Below are 21,425 nucleotides of genomic sequence, written 5' to 3' on the forward strand. Positions count from 1 at the left end.
CTTAGCAGAGGGCTAGAAATTTCGTATTTTCAAAAATTCTAATTCTTCTCCAAAAAAAATTGTTTTAAAATTCACATTTACTTTACGAGTTCAACAAAGATAGTCCTGTTCATTTTTCTGAGTGTGAGAAAGAGATCCGGTAGCGTATCCCCTTAAGTTTTCTTTATTAGTAAGGATTCTTTAAGTAAATTAAATTTTTCCCGCAAATTTATTTCAGTAAATAAATGAACTTACAAAAGTATAACTTTTATTTATTTTTAAAAAATCTTTATTTATCAATTCTTTAGTACATGAATTAATAATTGAGTGTATAAATTATTTATTAAATGACAAGCTCATACAAATGTTTAACACAAGACTAAATAGATTCATACAATACATATGGAATAATAAATAACGGAGTATGATTGAAAGTTGTTATGGAAATAATACAGAAAGGGATATCAACATAAATCACAAACTATTATTCAAACATTTGTCGTTAAACAATCGTTTGTTCTTTCACTATATAATAATAATAATAATAATGATAAATGAACGTTACTATGATTATTAATTTGACAATGATCAGTAAATGAATACCAATAAAATATGACAATAATAATAATTAAAATACACGTAATTCCGAATACTTATTAGCATTCAGATTAAATCTATAATACTACAATAAATAATAGTTTCTATTTGTGCAGTCTGTAAAAAAAAACTTTTACTTAAAAAAAAAAAAGGAAATTAAAAACAACGTGAAAAATTTTTATAAAAAATATTAACAAAAATTTAACAAATTAATTAACCATTAAAATTTATAGGCACGCAATGTATCTGCACATTTACTTATTTACCAACTGGCAAGATTTATCATACTTTTTATTAACCAAATAAAATATGTACTCATGTTTTTTTTTCAATTAATTTGCCGATTTAATCGCACGAGTATCATTAAAAAATTTATTTCATTCGCTAGTAAATACTACCGATAAATTGCCATGAAGTTTAAATTAATAATTAACAAGTGATAATTATAATAATAATTTTGTTTAACCGTCGGATGACAGTAAAAAAATTTTAACTCAAAGAAACATAAAATTATAAATTATTTATTTTAATACAAATAGTTTTTCGGGTCTTCCGTGGGCTGTCCGCAAATACCGTGGTACAGTTTAGTAACAAGACTGCGACTGCGACAGTTTTCTATCTCTAGGAAGCACTCGTTGCTGTAAGTCATGTTGTCTGTGCCACAGACGGGGTCATAGTAGGGCGGGCAAATTTTCTGACATCCGCGGAATACGAATCCTTGGACACATCGTTTCATGGGAACGACGTACACGTGTTTTCTGTAATAAAAAAAAATAATGATAATTAAAATTAATTTTATCATGACGATTTTTCACTGCAACTTCCAATGCAGTCCAGATAAAACTCGTGAGCAAATCTTGACACTAGATAGAAGATAAATACTCTCGAGTTTTATTTATAAATAAAATTTTTCGAATAGTGATAGTGTTGAGTAGATAATTCTTACCCGCAATTGTCTCTCTTCATCTCACACTCGTTGCGATAAAGTTTGTTGTCGGAACCGCAGACAAACTGCCGCTCACCGCTGCATATCTGATTGCAGAGGGCTGTCGTACGGCAGTGCTGAGCTGGCACGGCAACCACCCTCTGGCCACAAGTATCTCGTCGTAAATGGCACAGGGATCTTAATAAGATAACAGATACGCGTTTAAAGATACAATTTAATTAACAATTTATTCCCAGATAGAAAATCATTATTAATTTATAATTTTTAACGGCATATCAAAATTATCGTCAATACCAAAGATAACACACATAAAAAATTTATTTCTCGACGCAGGAAATTTTTTTTTTGCCAAAAAAAATTTTTCTCTTCAATTTATAATGCAAAAAATTTATGATACTAAGATTAGCCGACGTCTGATATTTTTTAAAATGATAAATATTTTAAAAAATGCACCTATAGTTTTTTAAATTTTTTACGTGTGCACATTTTTAGATTATTTTCCTTTTTTAAATTGATTTGTTGAAAAAAAATCCGAAAATTTTTAATTGTCTGCTAACTTCTGGATCATAAAAATTTTTTCCCAAAGAAATTATTTTTTTTCGTGTAGTAGAGTTTAAAAATAAATGACTGTATCATACTACGATGATTGTTATAAAATAAAGGACCTAGAGATAATCTTGGGTTTTTAATAAATCTTGAATAATACCCGGTACTTACCGGTAAACGTTTCCGTCACTACCGCAAACAGGTTCTTCAGCCTCATTGCTGCAATCTTCTGGGCATTGCTCAGTCTCTTTCAAGGTCGTACATTCGCCAACGTGTGCAAGTTGAATTCCTTTCCTGAATACAAAATTTCGTTAACTAAAACTTAATCTATAAATACATACACACTTGCACATACAGTTAACAATATATATATATATATATATATATAGATAGAAATATATGTGTTCTAGTATGTATTTTACAACAGTTATTACAACATTTCGATGTTAAATAGCTCCAAGTTTTATTAAATCTTGGAACTCTGACTTACATACAAATCCCGACATTTAGTTGACACTGATTAGGATACGTGTAAGCATCAGTACCACAAACTGGATCAATATCGTTACTACATTTTTGCATTTGTTTCGAGCACTTCAAAATACGTGGTTTACATTTATCGAAGTCTACAACTGTTATTTTTCTTCTCGACTGACTGTAAATTTTATTATAAATAAATTAAATACGAGTTTTAAATAATTTATAACTCTGAATTTATAATTTATTTATTATATGTAAATAGTAATTACCCGCAATTAAGCATTTTTAATTCACATTCATTTCTGTATACGCTGCCGTCAGAACCACAAACTTCGACCTCTGGTTCTTCTTTGCAATCTAACGGGCAAGCTGTACCAACACTTCCGGAAGTTCTTTCTCGTGATACGCAGAATGACATCGGGACTTCAAATACGTGTTTACTGAAATAATAAAAGCGAAAAAAATTTTAATAACATTTGCTATAGAGTTTAATTTGAATGAAACTTAATTTTACGCGGTAATTTTAATCGCGATCAACAGCCGAGTTAACGACTTGGTCGTTAGGCAGCTCATGAATTATTCAAGTTCAAAGATTAGAAAGATGAGCTAAAAAAGGGAGCTAGTCATATTACTTTTTTTAAAAATAATTTTTCAAACCCGTGTGTACAATAAAGATTATAATTAAACCTGATTCCTCATACTCAGGGGTGACGTGAATTATAAAAGAGAGAGGGTTGAATGTATGAATATTTAAATACAGTTTGTTCTAGCTTTGTTAATAATTATTACCCGCAGTTTTTCGCTCGCATTTTACAAGTGTTGGCATATAAAATTCCGTCGCTCCCGCAAGCTGGCTTGGCACCCCGCCAGCACGTTTCTCGGCAATGTCTCGTTGTCTGACAGTGCTTTTTGTTTGTTCTTACAACTCCTTGTCTAAAAAATAAATATACATACATTTATTAAATTTAAATTAAATAATCCAAAGACTTAAAATTTGTTCAAATCAACACGAAAAAATTACAGTTTCAAATATCAGCAAAGTCCCTCTACTCCAAAGTGTCAAAATTATGTTATTTCTGAGACGTTGCAGTTTCATATGACTTTTTTCAGTCCTTAATGCAATAGTATATTACACACCTAGGGCAGTAAAGTAACAAATGTCTCAGATTACATATAATTGTTGGCCGAGGTGAAGTCGAGGCTGACAAACGTGTGGTCTGAGGCTTTCTTTTTCACTGGCTAAGGTGCGTATACTATTTTTCTGCTTGACGGAGGCGGAAAGCGGCAACTTCATTTAGGGCAGCGGCCCGAAAGTTACCACTTTCCGGCCGGAGGGCAGAAAACAGATTTTCAACCTTTAAATTCTGTGTAGAAACTGTAAAATTTTGTATCTATAATTGTAATTACTTTGTTACAGGAAGTAGTCTCAATTATTACAGTGCAAAATATAAGACTTGAACTTTTTTTCACGGAAAAAAAATATTTCTTCACTTAATAAAATTTTTTATCACCCTAAGAAAATTTTCCTTTTCAATTCATAATGCAAAAATTTTTTAGGCCAAGTAAACATTTTTTACGCCAAGAATTTTTTTTTTGTATAACCGAGGGTCTTTTTTTGCACTAAAAACTGTAATTTTTCCACATCTCTTTTTTCCATGAAGTTAAATATTTATTTCTCTTTCACTCAATTCATAAAATTTATATTTAACTCAATAAATATAAATTATATTTAAAAAATTTATCAGACCACAAAAATGAAAACTTTATTAAAAATATAAAACATTTATAAATTGCAACATAGAAATGAATGTTATCATAAAATTTAATCTGTAAAATAAATTTTGATTTAACACAACATAACATTCTGTCAATAGCAACATAAAGAACCAACATATCGTCTAGTTAAACGATAATTAAAGTCACATAACCAACGGTATTACTATTTTATTTATATTTATAGTTATTTAATATGTCAAGACTAATGCTCAAATTTAAATCCTCTTTCAATGACACAAATAATCTTTACGACTTATGTACGAGTGTCTATGTACCTGCATGTAAGAAGTTTCATTTGACATGTAGACTTGTAGACATTTCCATCACTTCCGCAAACCGGTCCATCCAGTGGCGCAAGATCACAAGACACCGGGCAATTTTCACGGTGAGCAGATATATTATTGCAAGGTCCAAGATGGGACAATTCAATACCAACCCTGCAAATCTCCACCCTCAGCATGCACTTATTTAAATAAGTTCGCCCGTCAGTACCGCAAACAGGATCCTGATCAGCCGGACATCGGTGCTCGCACTTACTGCCCGAGGATCGTAAGCAAGAAGATTTATCTGTTGCTACAGTAACTCCTACAATTTAAAAATAATTATTTCTCACAAATACGCTATTAAACAAAAAGTTGCTATTAACGTCTTAATGACAACAATTAATAGTTATTTATTTATTTTTATTGCTCTCTTAATTTACAACACCAGCAGTTTTAATTGAGTTGTAATTAGTATCTTTGCGTAAACTGTATCGCATCATAAACCAGAGTGTAAAAAAACTATTTATTCCTTCATAAATTCAGTAACTCGTCTACTGTCCCGGAAGATCTCGTAGAAGTCCTTGGGATTCTCAGAGAATAAAGTTGAGGGCCATGCAATTATTCTAATTACGAGGTGGCTTTTAAATAGTAGTCAAGTATTAACTACATTACTGTTACTATAACTACATAACACTAACTTATTACATTCTTTAGTAGTGTACAATGTAACAAGTGATCGTTTGTGTCTCTTTTATATACCTTTTCCGCACATCTTCTTCCGCATTTCGCACTGAGAAGCGTATATGACCCCGTCACTACCGCATACTGGTTCTCCTCCGATGGGACATATTCGTGGACACGCACCTCCGACAAATTCTATAAAAACAGATTCATTAATTTAATAATTTGTTGAAAATTACTTTACAATATTTGTATAATATATTAAGGATGTGCAAAAAACTCGTACTTGCGAGTTATTCGTATTGAAAAATTTTATGATACTGAATTTAGCCGACGTCTAATAATTTTTGGATTTTTTCTAAAAACGATAAATTTGAAAAATAAAAATTTCAAAAAATTGCACCTATCGTTTTTTTAATTTTCTACATATGCATATTTTTAGATTTTTTTTTTTTTGTAATTAATTATTTGAAAAAAAAGTTAAAAAATTATTAATTGTCTGCTAACTTCAGGATCATAAAATTTTTGAATAATTTTTCCCATATGATTTAAAAATTTGATATTTTAAATGCGAACCGATTATTGAATTTGAATCAAATAATTTGATTTTTCGAACTTTTTAGTACGTATATTCGCACACGTTTATACAGGAAAAAAAGTTATATCAAAAAAATATTTTGGAAGACAAACGTTTTAGGGACCCAAGTCAAGATTTTCTTGAGCCAAGAGAATGTCTTGGTCACACGGAAAAAAAAATAGATGCTGCAACAGGATAAAATGCTGTTGTAGCAATAGGACTTTTCCTGTGTAATCAATAGGATAAGGAACAAGTTTTATGTACGATTTTTTTTTCATTATAATAAAATTTCAAAATTTGAAAAATACTGACAATAAAATACTTTTCAAAATGTAGATGTTGCTTACAGGGATAAATAATTTTTTTTTCCAGAATTTGAATTTTTTTTCAAATTTTGAAATGTTACTATACTGAAAAAAAAAAATTGGTACTTGAAACTTGTTCTTTATCCTATTGATTTCACAGGAAAAATCCTGTAACTAAAACAGAATTTTGTCCTGTTGTTCCCGCAGGATTGCGTCCTGTTGCAGCGCTTATTATATTGTTTTCCATGCATAGGAAATTTATATTTTATCCGATAAAATTGAGGTTATCAAAAACAATTTCTTGAATCAAGAATATTTACGTTCAGTCGAAATTTTTTTTTCTGTGTAGTATATATATATTTATAAATAGATGGATAACGATTTCCGGTATTTTATCCTGCTTAATAATGTACATGTCTATATATATATATACTCTTGTATTTGGTACGTTATTGGTTTCGGTCCAGCGATCTTAAGGTCAACAGCATTTATAGATTTACAACATCAACAGCTTTTATAAATTTACTTTATATATTTAATAAAATAAACAAATTAAATAATTAGTGATGGTAATTTTCTAGATTATAGATTTAAGATGGTAGATTGTATACCATAGATTAAAGATTTTAGATAAGAGTTTTATCAAATAAAAACTATCAATAGCGTATTAATAAAAATAATAAAAAGATAATTGAAATAGTTGGTATTAAAATATAAATAGAATATGGTAGTTGTATATAAAATAGAAAATAAAGGATTGAGAATTTATATAGCGATAGGATAAATAAGAGAATAAATAAAATGAAAACTGTTAAATACAAGGTATAGAAACATGAGTGCCGTTATAATCAGCATACAAAAAAATATTGCCGGTTGTTCTGATTCATTCACGATCATTAGCAATATACCACTGTCGAATTAACAGTAATTGATTTTTTTTCTTTTTTTTTTCACAGACCTAGACCTCAATCACGTACACAAATTAATTAATGATTAATATACTCGTGTGTTTCGTTATTGTGAAATAATGAGACTTTTTCAATTAAAAAATCTACCCGGTTATTACGCGCACACAATTGGCGGCGTTAATTAATTTACTTGTTATAAAAAACAAACTAAATTACATACATTTTTCTTAATAATACTGTTAAATAATTTTAATGAATTAATTACTCGAGATAATTAAGTAAAATCTGTTACTTTAATTATATTACACGCAGGATTGGTGACTAAGTGCGATATATTTTTAGCTTAATATGTAATTGGGTTAATGCGGTTTTTTTAAATAATTAAATTAGATTCAGAAGCGCAATAAACAATTTTTTATTTATCCGCGAGATGCTGAGCGTATCTCAGTTGATCCTCAATAACGCCTGTATATTTTAATAATTTATTTATACATTTGTATGAAACAAAGTAAAAATAAAAGCTCAGATAAAGACTCAGCTCGAGAGTACCAGGATATCTTAATTAAATTCTCAACAAGTATTATTATCATCATCATCATCGTCATAGAATTTAACCTTGGATTTTCGCGATACACTCTCATATTCTTACTGTACTAAGATGTTATGATTTTATATGAAACATTAAAATAATCATAAACAAAGATTAAGCTTTACAAGCAACATACGTGCGAAATTATTTATTTCATTTTTAATGACACTGATAAATAATTTATAATTATCATATTAAACGCGTCATTTATAATTAACTAATAAATTGATTAGCCAATGATTCTTAATCAGTGCTAAAATAATTTATAAATTTTTATTTTCAAAGTATTTTAAATTGTAGTAACGTGAAATAACAGTATAAGAAAACAATGACAGTTATCGGGGTTTAATAATGTATGGAGTTACAGTTAACACATTTAACATTTGAAAAAAGTTGTAAAAACATATCAAATGGTTGAATAATTTTCGGAAATAAAAAGTTTAAATGATAAAAATAAAGTCTGTTGATGTAACAAGAAGAGCATTGATACAAAAGTGATGACTAAAAAAGCTAATAAAATGAATCAATTATATGTATAAAAGGCATTACTGTTGTGAATCGTGATTTCAGTTAATGCCAGTCGCCGGTGCCGGTTCCCGGTTACTGTTGATGCTGATATACGGTGCACATGCATCCAAACATATATATATAACAAGTTATGTTGGCTGGATGTATTTAATCTGAAAACGAGGGTCGGTGAACCTCCCACCATTTGGTGGTATGTACCAACCGCCAAAGTTTACTTTTTTCCACGAAGACTAATTTTTTTTCTCTGGTCTTGTTTGAGTGTATCGTAGTGTATAATGAGGATGTACGGGAACACACAAAGGATGCATTAAAGAAAGATTCAATCGTACGATACGTAGGTCAGCGAACTTAAATGCCTACTCGTGGTGTTGAGATACACTTTACAAGAAAAGTAACGTATATATATGTGAATAAATAAATAACTATATAAGTAATATTATACCCAAAAGAAGGTGGATCAGATACATTACATTATGCGTGAGTTTATTCAAAGTCTGTCTCAGATGTCTTTTTATTAAGACCCATCAGCATCACGGAGCGCGGTACGGCATACACCAGTCGGTATAATATAAGGATCTGCCGGGAGTTTGTTGATGAATTTAAAAGGGGAGTGTCTGAATGTGGAAATAATAATCGCTCTTTTTTGTCCAAGACATGAGAAGAAGATTAAACATTAACAGAAATATATCCTCGAGGCTTTTGATGAAAAATTGAACAAGTCTCTCCTGGTATGATCTAGTCTGGACTAAATACATTCTGGATAAAAAACTTTTAACTCACGGCTAAATCAGTCTACTTTGTGAGAAATGTCTAGATATTTCTTAATTATTTTACTAACATCCTTATACGCAAGGATTTCATGGTACGAATTACCTGAAAATTTTGGGTAACGGCGGCATAACTAGATATTTTTGAAAATTATACTGTTTGTTTCAGTAATAAAAGATTACTATTTTTACTATACCACATAATAATATTTCTGACATCAAAAAGTCTATTACTTTATTTTAATATTTTCAAAAAAAAAATAACTGAAGAAATTAGTTGCAATAGACAGTTTAAATTTAATAATTCGTTTGTCTTCCGAAATATTTTCTTGATTCAAGACAACTTTTTTCCTGTGTAATTAATTATACGATACATCTAGTAAATATTCTAGAAAAAAATTCAATCCGTTGCCTTGTGAAAATTACAACGCGCATTCCCTATCGAAAATTTCGCATAGAATTCACTGAAATGGGTCAAAAACCGCATAGAATTTAGTAGAGGTATTGGTTTCTATGCAGTTTTTAACCCATTTCAGGGAATTCTTCGGGAACCTTTGAATAGGGTTGTAAATTTTGTTCACTGCATTTGAAAAATTTCTATGTCATCGGTAATTTTTACCATAATTCCATACTCCTCGTGCTGCTCTTACTACAGTAATTTTTCAATAAATTTTTTATGTAAAACATACCGTAAAGTTCTTCGAGTGAATACATATCGTCTTTATGGATTTTTAATTTCTAAAGTAATACATAATGCTAGATGCTGCGGATGATCTAGTTACTAGTTTACCGATAGCTATAATGATGGTAATAATAATAATAACAACAATAATAACAATAATAAAGCTATTCTGGGGGCGAGAATGACTCGGTAAATCGACAAATTGCTCACGATGATCAGCTTATTTGAAAGAATAACCGTTTGAATTGTTTGTCTACAAGAAAGTATGTGTGTGTGCGTTAGTAAAATGAATGAATCTATTAAGCTGAGAGTTATTGTAAAGATGTTTTATTATTAAAAAATTTTTTAACGAGCTCTTTTTACTTCTAATAGTCATCTGCGTCATCTAACTGACGTTGCTGGAAATTAATATGCAAATTATTATTGTGAATAACAATAACAATTAGCATACTTTTTTATAGTTAAATACTGGGAAAATTTTTATGTAATAAGGTTTTGTGTACAAAGTTATTTTTTTTAGAATAATTGTTGATATTTGAATTTTTGTTTCAATCTCAAAAGCTTTTGCATTCACATATTTTTTATATAAATTAAATTCAATTGAATTCTCGAGATAGTGATCTCAATACCCATATAAAACAAAATTTTGTTTATAATGGATTTAAATTTGGATTTGAATTTCATCATGAAACTCAGATCGTGACACAAATATGACTTTCATCATGAATTTACTCCAACAACTTTAAAAGAGTGAAACAGGTGATTTTCAAATGACCCGTTTTCATAGATAAAGGCCCAAATAATTAAATAAAAAATATTTTGTTCGATGCGTAAAGTTATTATTTATCGAATGAAGTGCTTCCGGTTCAAAAATTTCAGTATATTTGAGAACGGCTTTTTTGAAATTTCCATTTGCTAATGTAAGTGGAACCAGGACCGTTTCGTTTGTTCACATGTGTGTGAGAAAGAGAATAGATGGCAAATCCTCTTAATTACCATGAAATTATGACAGTCAAATTTCTATCAAAGTAATCCGAAGTTTATCTCATACACATGATAGATTTATTTCACAATCGATACTGACTTACTAGACTGAACGAATTTATTGAAAAATTCGACTAAACACTTAGTATAGTGAAAATTCAGTCAAGTTTCTATCAAAGTCATCCCAAGTCCAATTCAAATGTAACTTTGAATAATCATAATGCTAAAAACTTTTAGCGCTTCGTTTCACTGGCGTGTCAAAAAAATGTTAATTATTTTTATCGAATCATCATGACAATTTCAATTAAACACAAGCAGCTTGAGTTCATTCAGCCGTATATAAGTATATATATATATATATATATTTAAAACTGGTCAACAGAGTGTGATTTCCAGTACTCACTTATCGTCAATACCAATCTCATTTCCTTGTGCCTCGATATTGTCCCGCTATAAAATATAAATGACATTTCAAGACCGCAAGATCACACGATCTATACTTTCGAATTCTTCTAACACAAATAAAGCTCATTCTTTTATATTTTAGGTCAGTTTACTTTGACATCATTGCGAAATAAGTAAAAACAATCTTAAATTTCGGTACCGTTGCTCTGTTCGGACATTATAGACTCCGAAAGTCACTACTATCCGAAATATTTTACAAATCAACTTGAATTTTCTGAGCAAAACATAATTTCGGTAATAAATCATAAATTACTCAGTTTTTGCGGCAATTTCAAATTTATTTTCTCAATGAAATGTATGAATAACGTCGTGATCTAGATAAAAGGATGTAGTTTTTTAGAATTTAAGTAAATACTGATGCTAATTGTAAGTGGTATGTGTGCCAAACAGGGCGTTTGCTTGTAGCGTAATCAAAGAGAGCGAGTGGTAAGTCAACTTTACGAGGTAAGTCCTGTCTCATAAATTGTTGCGATCGGTTAAGTGGCAAGTAGTAAGTGGAGTACTGGGGCGAAAAACTACCTCCCAGACCGTCGACTATACTCTTATTGGTGGTCATCTTTATATATATATATAATACAAGTATATACTATACAGTATGTATTACACTAGCTTGTACGTATGGTCTTTTCCAGCTTCTTCAACACAATCTTATTCAGTTAGTTTTACGCAGTAATCCAATATATATATTTTGCAAGAGAGTTGTACTGTAGGCCCGTTAACTCGGAGAAATTTCAATCGAGTTTCGCATACTCACTTATTTTATTGTTTTTTTATTTTTACCTCTTCTATACTTCTTAAGCAGGACTTTTGTTTCTATGGTAATTTTAAATGATTACCATATTATCTTACAACCCATAATAATTCATTACAAAGCTATTTCTTCAAACCGTAATAATTAGTTACATAAAAATATTTAATCATTGTTGTGCTTATTAATTACTTTTTTTAAAAAGTGATGTTAAAAATTCCTCAATAATATTTATAAAGTAAAAAATATTTTTTTTTTATTAACAATTATATTTTATTTTTAAAAAAAAGATTAACGGAAAAAAATTTTCTATTGAATCAACTCTTATTCGATTCACTGAACACCCAGTTATACATTACGACTGTTTGAACATGTACGTATATATGTATGTACAGTTATTTAAATTGACGAATGAGATACACGAGAAACCCACACATTTCATATATATATATATATATATATATATATATATATATATATATATATATATATATATATATATATATATATATATATATATATAGAAATGTACAAGTCTGATCTTTTATTTATTTATTTTATTTTATTTTTTTTTATTTTTCACGTATACGTAATTCTGCACACGAGTAATCGTGCAATGAATTTTAGTATTTCATATAAATCCTTCACAGAATTTTAAATTAAACCGACTAAAAAATCTATCATATTTAAAAATAGAGTAACAAGTTTTTTTTTCATAAAATATTACAGTAAAGAATTTTTCAAAGCATCATTTAATAAAACATTAAATTTCTCAGCTAATAAATTAAAAAATGAGTACGAATTATTTCTACGCTACCTATCGAGCCGTTAAAAAAATTTTAAATTATAATTAAATTCCAAGTATTAAAAATTAAAACATTACTTCATTTAAAAAAATTTATTTCCGACTTTACTGTTCTAAGATACAATCAGACTCAGATAAAAATTTATACTGAAATTCTGATTTTTCATTTTCGATGTCAAAATAAATAAAAATAACGTGAATAGTCTCGATATAATAATAAGCTCTGCACGGAGGAGTGATTGATTGACGCATGTGTGTAGCATTGGCGTACAGTCGTGCAAAAACGCGAATTAAACGGTATCATTACAATAAAAATAAATGAGTAAAAATAATTTTAAAGTAAAAGCAAGAGAAAGAAAGAGTACAAGTTGGCAAAAAAAAGTTAGAGAAAGCTCAGTAATTAATGATAGCCTAGTCAAAAGATTATATACGAGTCGTCCTTCCCGATAAATAAATGCCAGTAATAATGAGCATGGGTAGATGAGCTCTTAGTACCATTACCAGTGAAGAGTAAACACTTGGCAATGGCCTCGACCTTACCTCCATACCTACTTCCATCAGCTTGGTTATGTAGGAAAGAAACTGCGAATATATTAAGGTTGCTATTGCCCCGCGGCTAGTGATAAAATCGAACCGTGCATCATATCTTCACTCAAACTAACATTTTGATTAACACATTATCATTATTATTTCCACCGAACCCGAGATTCTTCATATGGGTTATTAGGTGCACGACACGATTCATCTGCGTTTTCTCTTCCAAGGCCACTTTTCACCTGGGAAAGCCTTTAATGTCCCTCTTTGTGCATTGGCCTCTTACTCATATCACTACCACCATTATCATCATCATCATCGTCATCATTATTATCATCTTCACATTCATTTCCTTACTCACTATTTTGCTACTTTCTCATTGCATCGTAATTATCACTAACTGGCAGTGAGAATCATAAAAATTATATGAAAGCATGTAGGGTGTGGAGAAAATAATGCACCCACGTTATAACTTTTTAATGGTAAAATTTCTCAAGTGAAAACGATGTCAATGCAAGTTATTTTTCAAATCAATTAAACAACTTGTTATTTATATAATTACTATTAATGTCTGCCAATAGTTGATTGTAATTCAGCTACCAAGTAGATCGTCTTATGGCCGATTTCTTCACTCGCGGTAATTCTAGATTAAAGTTAGCCGTTAGTTAATGAGTTAACTGGAGATTTCTTTTTCTTCACACTAGTTTAAGAAATAACCCGAGGTTATTTTTGTCCTAAGGATGAATATTTGGGTGATATGACTAAATATTTGAGGCTTGCATCTCAGAATACTATTAGAATAGTTTGCATTCTCTTATGTTAGAATTAACAGGGGTATCAGATATTTTCAGCTGAGTTTTTTTCGGATGCAAAATCTTGAAATACTAACTGCAGGCTGCACATTGATGCACTACTGTCTAATCTAGTGGTATGCTTTAATTTTTTTATAATATCCCGTTGTTTAAAGGAAAAACCCGGCCAAAGTTTTCACTTATTACGCAAGTGCAACAAAGATAGTACCGTTTGTGGACTTGAGTGTAATAGAGAGAAAAGTGCGAGCCCTTCTTAACAAATGATAAGTAACTATCGACTTTTGTTAGTACGGAATTGAAGATAGTAGGGATTCTTCAGGTACATCCGTTAAATTTTGGTCCATAGGACCCCTGTAGCTCACACCCACACATACACGACCATAAGATAGCCCTGCTTAAAAGCCCGATAGACTCTTATAGATGTATGTATAAGGCCCTATACTTAACTATAGCACTTCTCACAGAACTCATTCATTCTCATAAAATCTCTTTGGGAATTTATGAGAATCTATTGGATTCTATGAGATTTTCTAAACAGGGAGCTGACCCATCGGTCTGTTGAAGACAAGCGTTTAAATTTAAAACTCGAAATAAGTTTATCCGCCGAATAACGAACTCTAGTTTATCCCTCTCATGAATAAATCGGCCATTAGACATGATATGATAGTGAGAATTGAGGAAGCAAAAGAAAGTCTTTTAAATATACATGTATAAATATAAATATAATAGTAATAATAAAATAAATAAATAAATAAGGATTAAAAGAGAATGTTATTTAGGTCAGTCGTGCATTCTCAATTACTGTAATTTAAACCACGGATTTCCAACCCATTAAACTCACGTGCCTAACAAAACACAAAACTACAAGACAAAGAATCAAACAAACAACAACAAATAAAAATACCACGTGATTAAATGATTGTTGAAATGAAAGAGAATAAAATTTCAATTCTACAACAATAAGATTTAAAATTAAACTTTGAATGAATAATTTTAAAATGTTCTTTGATTATTCGAAAGCGCGAGAGTAAGAATGGATTCAAAAAAATTAAAAGTATGTTGGCTGTTAAATTTCATCCGGTTAATAAAGTTGCTAATTGAACACGTGTAGTGTATAAATAATAAATGTACATATAATAGTATGGTATTGAATGTCCTATCACCTTCATTAGTATGCCATAGAAGAAAGTTTAATACGAGATGAGATGAGAGTACGATCATGACACAGAATACAGAATGCGGTAAGTTTTGTTCTTTTGGAATAAAGAACAAGAGAAGAGAGTAAAATGTATAAACTGCTTTAAGGATCAAGTATTACACAGTTGTGTTTAAATTTTTGTGTTAATGCCCGGGGCCTAATCCTCATAATTTCTCGATAATTAATTTTAAATTATGAGTTTAAAGAACCGTTGATGAGAAAGAGTGGATAAGGATCACTTTTTTAAAACATTTATTATCATTATTACTATTATTATTATTGTGTGAAACATTTGGATGTAAATCTTGTAAAAGATAGGATCGATTTAATACTGCGTAGAATTTGCAAAGATAAAAAATTACTTTTAACAACCCAATCAACTCGGTAGATTGGATAAAAAAAGAAGAAAACAAGGAGAATAAACTAAGAGCAGAGTGGCTACATGTCAGTCAATTGAAATTCATGAGGGCATGGCTGACTGGGTCTCCAGGTCAGTGAAGTAAGTCAGTTGTTGGTGTTGCCGTGTTTTAAACACCATCTAATAATTTCTTTAGACAGACTAGACAATTTTCTCTATAGCCAACAGACGTGAGGTACAGAACGTGACAATTATCTTAAACTATTGTACGTAAAATAGTGAATTTCATCAATCGAGTTAGACAAGACAATAATTATTTTTTTTTACTCTTTAACGATAGTAATTACATCTATTTATGTAGGTGGTATTTGTTTGAATAGTGTTTATAACAACGAATAACGTCCCACGCTGTCATTGAGTCGAGTATTCGGCTCTACTCGCAGAATAAGATGATTGACCGCATCAACGCGCTACAAACCACAGATGAAAAGATCATTTTGTTATTGATCGTACCTCGTTTAAGTGCACTTGTATATGTGGGTTGGTGAAAGGAAGACCATGAAAATTTAATTTATCATGACACTGATATTATTATCACTCGAAAACTATTTATACTTATTTTTTAACTAAAAATAAAATTTTTTTAAAATATTTTTTTAGTATACTGTAAAAAATCGGGAGTAAATTCAGAGTGATTCAAAATTCCGATCTCACTCAAAGTTCCCGAGTCTTAGAAAAAATCACTCCGAGTACGGAGTAAACAGGGAATTTTTTTTTTTGTGGGTTTCGGAGTGACGCGATTTTATTCAAATTCGCATTCGCTCCGAACCGGAGTTTCAATATAGAAATAAACTCCCCAGATTTTATTTTACTCCAAAGGGATTAAATAAATACACAGTAATCTGGTCCGCATTCACTCCGGATTTAATCTGCGATCACAAATTTTTTAGAGTAAATTATTTAAAATACTTTACGTTCATTGCCCTAGACTCATGCGACATTTTTTAATTGTAATCTTTATTATCTAAAACTAGTTGCAACTGGCTCGTAATCATCATACTAAAGTGATAAGAACCTTGCTATCATATATGTATAAATGTCACTGGATATTACCGGTATAAATCCCTATTCGCAATTTATATCATATCATATCCAACTATACAGCATATAATAATAATTTATATTACACTTGAACTTAAATTCCATCTTGATTATTTAAAAAGTAATAAATAATAAAAAATAAAAAATTAACCATCAACTTTAACAGACGATCAGAGGCAACACATTACATTTGTAATCACAACACGTGCATACGTAAGTGCTAAAACGTTAAGCGATTAATCTGGTTTGCTGTTAAAGTGAGGGGAATGAGTAATTTACATTCGAGTATGTTTGTATGTCTCCTTGTCTTACAGTCTACTTCCACTTCTTCTCATTATCATTCTTATTCTCATTCCCATTCTCATTCTCATTCTTATTTTTTTATTTTACTCTCCGCCACCACCACATTTACAATAATAACAATAATTACTTTTAAATGTAATAGTATACTGAGTATAAGTAATAAGTATACTGTGCGAAGATTACAGTATCCATGGACTCAGATTGAGTACTTAGTACTCGATACAACTATTTAAGTTGTGTATCGAATACTGGTATTACTTTTTAATGGTGAACTTTAAGTGTTACCGAGACTATTTTGATAAGAATCTTGTGGCACACAAGTGTGTGGCTTTTACTGTATGTAACGTTCAAGATTTTTAGCCCATTACTTTTGAGCTACTGTAATACTAGTTACCAGTATCTCCAGTAACGCGTGACTATCACGACATAGAACGATCAACAGCCAGCAAAACTAAAACCGAGACTACGACAACTGGTTCACCATAAGAATGTTAGGAATAGATAATTATCTTGTTACCCAACACATATGATGGTCTAGTCGTAGTAGTCTACTGATTTGACCGGTTAAAATCTATCGACATTAATTTTATTACACTAAAAAAAATTAACTTTTGTAAAAATAATATTTTCTTAAGATGTAAATCTATTGAAATCATTACATTGTTTATTGATTACATATTTAAGGTTAAAAATAATTTTCTTGACAGAAGAAAACCCGAATTTATTTGCAGTACTCAAAAAAAAAATAAGATCATCATATCTCGAATTGAGCTCGGATTTTTTTCGATTGAGAAAATGATTTTTAGTAAAATTTTAAAATTTTTCACTAAAAATATACAAGATTGAGAATTTCCAATGGCATAATTTCTTGTAAGAAGAAAATACAATATTTCGAAAAATTATTTTTCCTCTCAGTATATTTTTGTTGATGGTGAATTTTTTCACACTATGAAAAATTGGGAGTAAATTCGGAGTGATCTGGATTTCACTTAAATCCGTATTCGCTCCGATTCGGAGTTAAAATTAAAATTAACTCCTTTTAGGAGTGAATTTCACTCCGACCCAGAGTTTCAATATTAAATTAAACTCCCGAAATTCCGTCTAAAATTCACTCCGAAGGAAACCAATAAATAAACAGTCATCCGCTCCGCATTTACTCCTCTCTCATCGCTAATTTTTTACAGTGTAACGATCAGTTTTTATGAAATTTTTTATTAAAGGAATTACAGCTTTCCTGATCTACTTAATTGACAGAATAGTTTCAAGATTTTACACTTCACATGCGTGATTACAGTGGATATCAATTCGGTAGACGCACTGCAAAATACACATATTTTTTTTTATTTTGTATATTTCTTAGTGCATACATCAAATTAATATCTACTGTAATCACTCATGCGAAGTGTAGAATCTAAAAAATATTGTCAGTTAAGTAGATCAGGAAAGCCGTAATAAATTCGATAATTATTTTATTTTAAAAATAATTATCTAATTACTCCAAGTTTAAATAATTTATAAAATTAAAAATTTTATTAAATTGTCAAGAGCCGAGAAAAAATTAATAAGTTATGAAACAGCCAACCATAAACACTAATGTTGGGAATAAAATAAGGCAAAAAAAAATAGTCATAAAATGTGTAGAATAATAAGCGCAACGATAAAAGGTAAAGCGAGAAATTGAAACCTATTGCCAAGACCACATACGCGTGTGTTATAATGGATAGAATCTTAATGACCAACATGCACATCCCAGGCATGACGACCAAGGTGATTATTTTTTTATCCAAAGATTACTCCACTAATAAAAACGTCACGTTGATCACTAAATTTTCCACGTCATCCTTTTTTTTTTTTCAACAAAACTAACTTACTTTTTATACTAAATAATAAAGTTATCGCATCTCGCTTTATGAAAAAAAAGTTATTAGATAGTGCGTTAATTCGATAACTTAATTACCACTAATTCATATAATAATTATTAATAAAATTCCGTTCAATAACTTAATTATGAATTAGATTGTAAAAGTGTTACAGTTAGTAATTAATTATACCGTGTAATTAATTATCTATTTAAGGCTATTGAAAATTTCTCATGATGATTTAATTACGATATCAATTATAATATTAATAATGATGATAATAACAATAATAATAATAATAATAATAACAATAATAATAATAATAATAATAATAATAATAATAATAATAATAATAATAATAATAATAATAATAATAATAATAATAATAATAATAATAATAATAATAATAATAATAATAATAATAATAATAATAATAATAATAATAATAATAGATTATTAAAAAATATTCATTTCCAAATATATACGTCATAAATTAAATAACAAAAATTCTCGATCAAGTATACACACTGTAAAAAATTTCGGTGTAAAAATAGACCCGGAGAACTTTACACGGCCGTGTGGTGTGAAATAACGGTGTAAAATTTTCTCGGTGTAAATTTTTCATCCGTGTAATTTTTCCACGGTGTAGTCTACTTTTTTTGCACCATTCCCTGTTACTCGTTGTAATATTGATCAATGAGCAACCAACGATCATTGAATATTTTTTAGATAGTAAATAGTATTTTGAACATTTCAGTATTTTTATGCTGAATTTTCTTAACGCAAAATTATCAAGAATTCTACATTTACACGTTTTGCGGTGTAAAAATTTTAAATTCACACCACCGAAATTTAACACCGAATGTGGTGTAATTTTCACACCGAGACATTTGCACTACACCGGGTCCAAAGAATTTTTTACAGTGCACAGAAAAAAAAAATTTTTTGGCGCAAAAAATTTTTGTTTTTAATTCAAAATGCAAAAAATATTTGGAACAAGAAATTCTTCTTTCCTGTGTACGAATTATTAACTTTCAATAACTTATTGACATTACCAGTTTATCGATGATATTTATAGATAAATAAATAAATATATCATGTCGCTTATTAATTTTAAATCAATCTCTACGTCTCAATCAATTTCAGTTTATTTATTTTTATTTATTTCACTGCTGCTCATACTTGTATGTCAAGTCAATTTTTTTTCTTCATCAAACTTAATTTCGTTTTATTACTCGATAAAGATCACCGCACATAAACAATCCGTCAGATCTTTTCATTAATTTATGTACACATACACATATATATGTACACATAAAATTAATATTTATAATTACTATGAATTATCAAGTGGAAGGTTTAAAAAAAGTATAAAATAAAATACAACAGACGGATCATTCGAGAGACTGACGAGGACCCTTTTATCTCAAGTGCCAGAGTATAGTGGTCGGTTATAAATGCACGCAAGACTGAACTGCTCAACCATAATTCGAGTGCAATCATATGCCTCAATGCTCCGATCTTAATTTTTTACCGACCAATCGACGTTTTGTTTAAATATTTAACAATAAATTTATAATCTGACACTTTTATTTATTTGCGAACCACCGAATTGTTTTAAATAATAAATAAAACTTCTGAGAAGAAAATCCCTCAGAGATTATTCTAATGAGGATAATTTTTTTTTTATTTGAATTGCTAAAGGATTAGCTCAACTCTCTGTCGGATTAAGAACTTTGTAAGATGGGATCGTCATGCGAATCTTTAGCTCTGAATATATATCAACCCCTTTTTTTATTTTTTACCGACTAAATAAATTGATAAATTTTTACAATTATTATTAATATTAATTACGGAATATATCAACACGGTGTAAACAAGTGATAAGATAATATGTAAAATAAATAAAAACTGACCTTGAAGACAGGAAATAAAAAAGACACCAGCGAGTATGTAATAGCGCATTTTGTATAAATGGTGAATTTCTCTTGCAACAAAATGTCCCAAGTCGATTCACGTGGTGGCGATCCTCCTACTGGTGCTCGTAAGATTGCGGAAGCAGTCTGACAACAGAAAGGCACTGCACCTCGGTTAGTTCTCTCAGTACCAAAGATCCCACACGGTTTGAGTGTCGAGATTAAAAAAAACGCTGATACAGCAGCAGTAGCAGTTGCAGTTGCAGTTGCAGTAGCCGTCGTGGTCGTGATCGTGGTCGTGGACTTGGTCGATAGTCAGCGTAGTGTTCAAGAGCAAGGACGTGGAGAAAGGCGAGAAGAGGAGGAAACGTGCCCTCTTCGACCTCTGTCGTCCTTCGAGGTTCACGAACGACTGAGACAGTCGGAGCACTGTCGGTCTGGCTATAGCCTCCCCTTCCTACTTTCACAAACGTGCTCCCATTTCCCAAGTTAACTCCTATATTCAACAACACCATGCCATACTCTCCCCAGCACGAACTCTCCTCCAACTCTTCTCCAGCGACCAACGACTCAGCTACTCCTCCTATCCATTCTACATCACTTGGACCACAAGTGACCGCACCACATACGCTCGACTATTATCATTATCATTATCATTACCAGTATAATCGTACTGACTGACAACAACCAACAAAAATTACCACAAGAAAAGTAATTC

At 30.1% G+C, this 21,425-nt stretch overlaps 1 protein-coding gene across 1 annotated transcript; it reads right to left on the reverse strand.

Moving 5' to 3' along the window:
• Positions 1-717: 717 nt before the first annotated feature.
• On the reverse strand, positions 718-21,130 carry LOC130667509 (serine protease inhibitor dipetalogastin). Its single transcript, XM_057469137.1, has 9 exons — positions 20,708-21,130; positions 5,347-5,463; positions 4,600-4,909; positions 3,338-3,481; positions 2,818-2,988; positions 2,559-2,723; positions 2,240-2,362; positions 1,523-1,699; positions 718-1,334 (listed from the first exon to the last, which is right to left on the reverse strand). The coding sequence occupies exons 1-9, from the start codon at positions 20,754-20,756 to the stop codon at positions 1,103-1,105; spliced, it is 1,488 nt and encodes a 495-aa protein (XP_057325120.1). The 5' UTR covers positions 20,757-21,130; the 3' UTR covers positions 718-1,102.
• Positions 21,131-21,425: the final 295 nt, after the last annotated feature.

This window comes from Microplitis mediator, chromosome 5 (assembly GCF_029852145.1).
Source record: "Microplitis mediator isolate UGA2020A chromosome 5, iyMicMedi2.1, whole genome shotgun sequence".
Taxonomy (NCBI): domain Eukaryota; kingdom Metazoa; phylum Arthropoda; class Insecta; order Hymenoptera; family Braconidae; genus Microplitis; species Microplitis mediator.

Bases quoted from the DNA above. Each gene is read 5' to 3' on its own strand.
- LOC130667509 (XM_057469137.1), bottom strand. From the start codon at position 20,756: ATGCGCTATTACATACTCGCTGGTGTCTTTTTTATTTCCTGTCTTCAA. The intron at 2,724-2,817 runs GTAATTACTATT...TAAAATTTACAG, and splicing joins TTAAAAATGCTTAATTGCGG to TCAGTCGAGAAGAAAAATAA. The intron at 1,335-1,522 runs GTAAGAATTATC...TTTTTATTACAG, and splicing joins ATGAAGAGAGACAATTGCGG to AAAACACGTGTACGTCGTTC.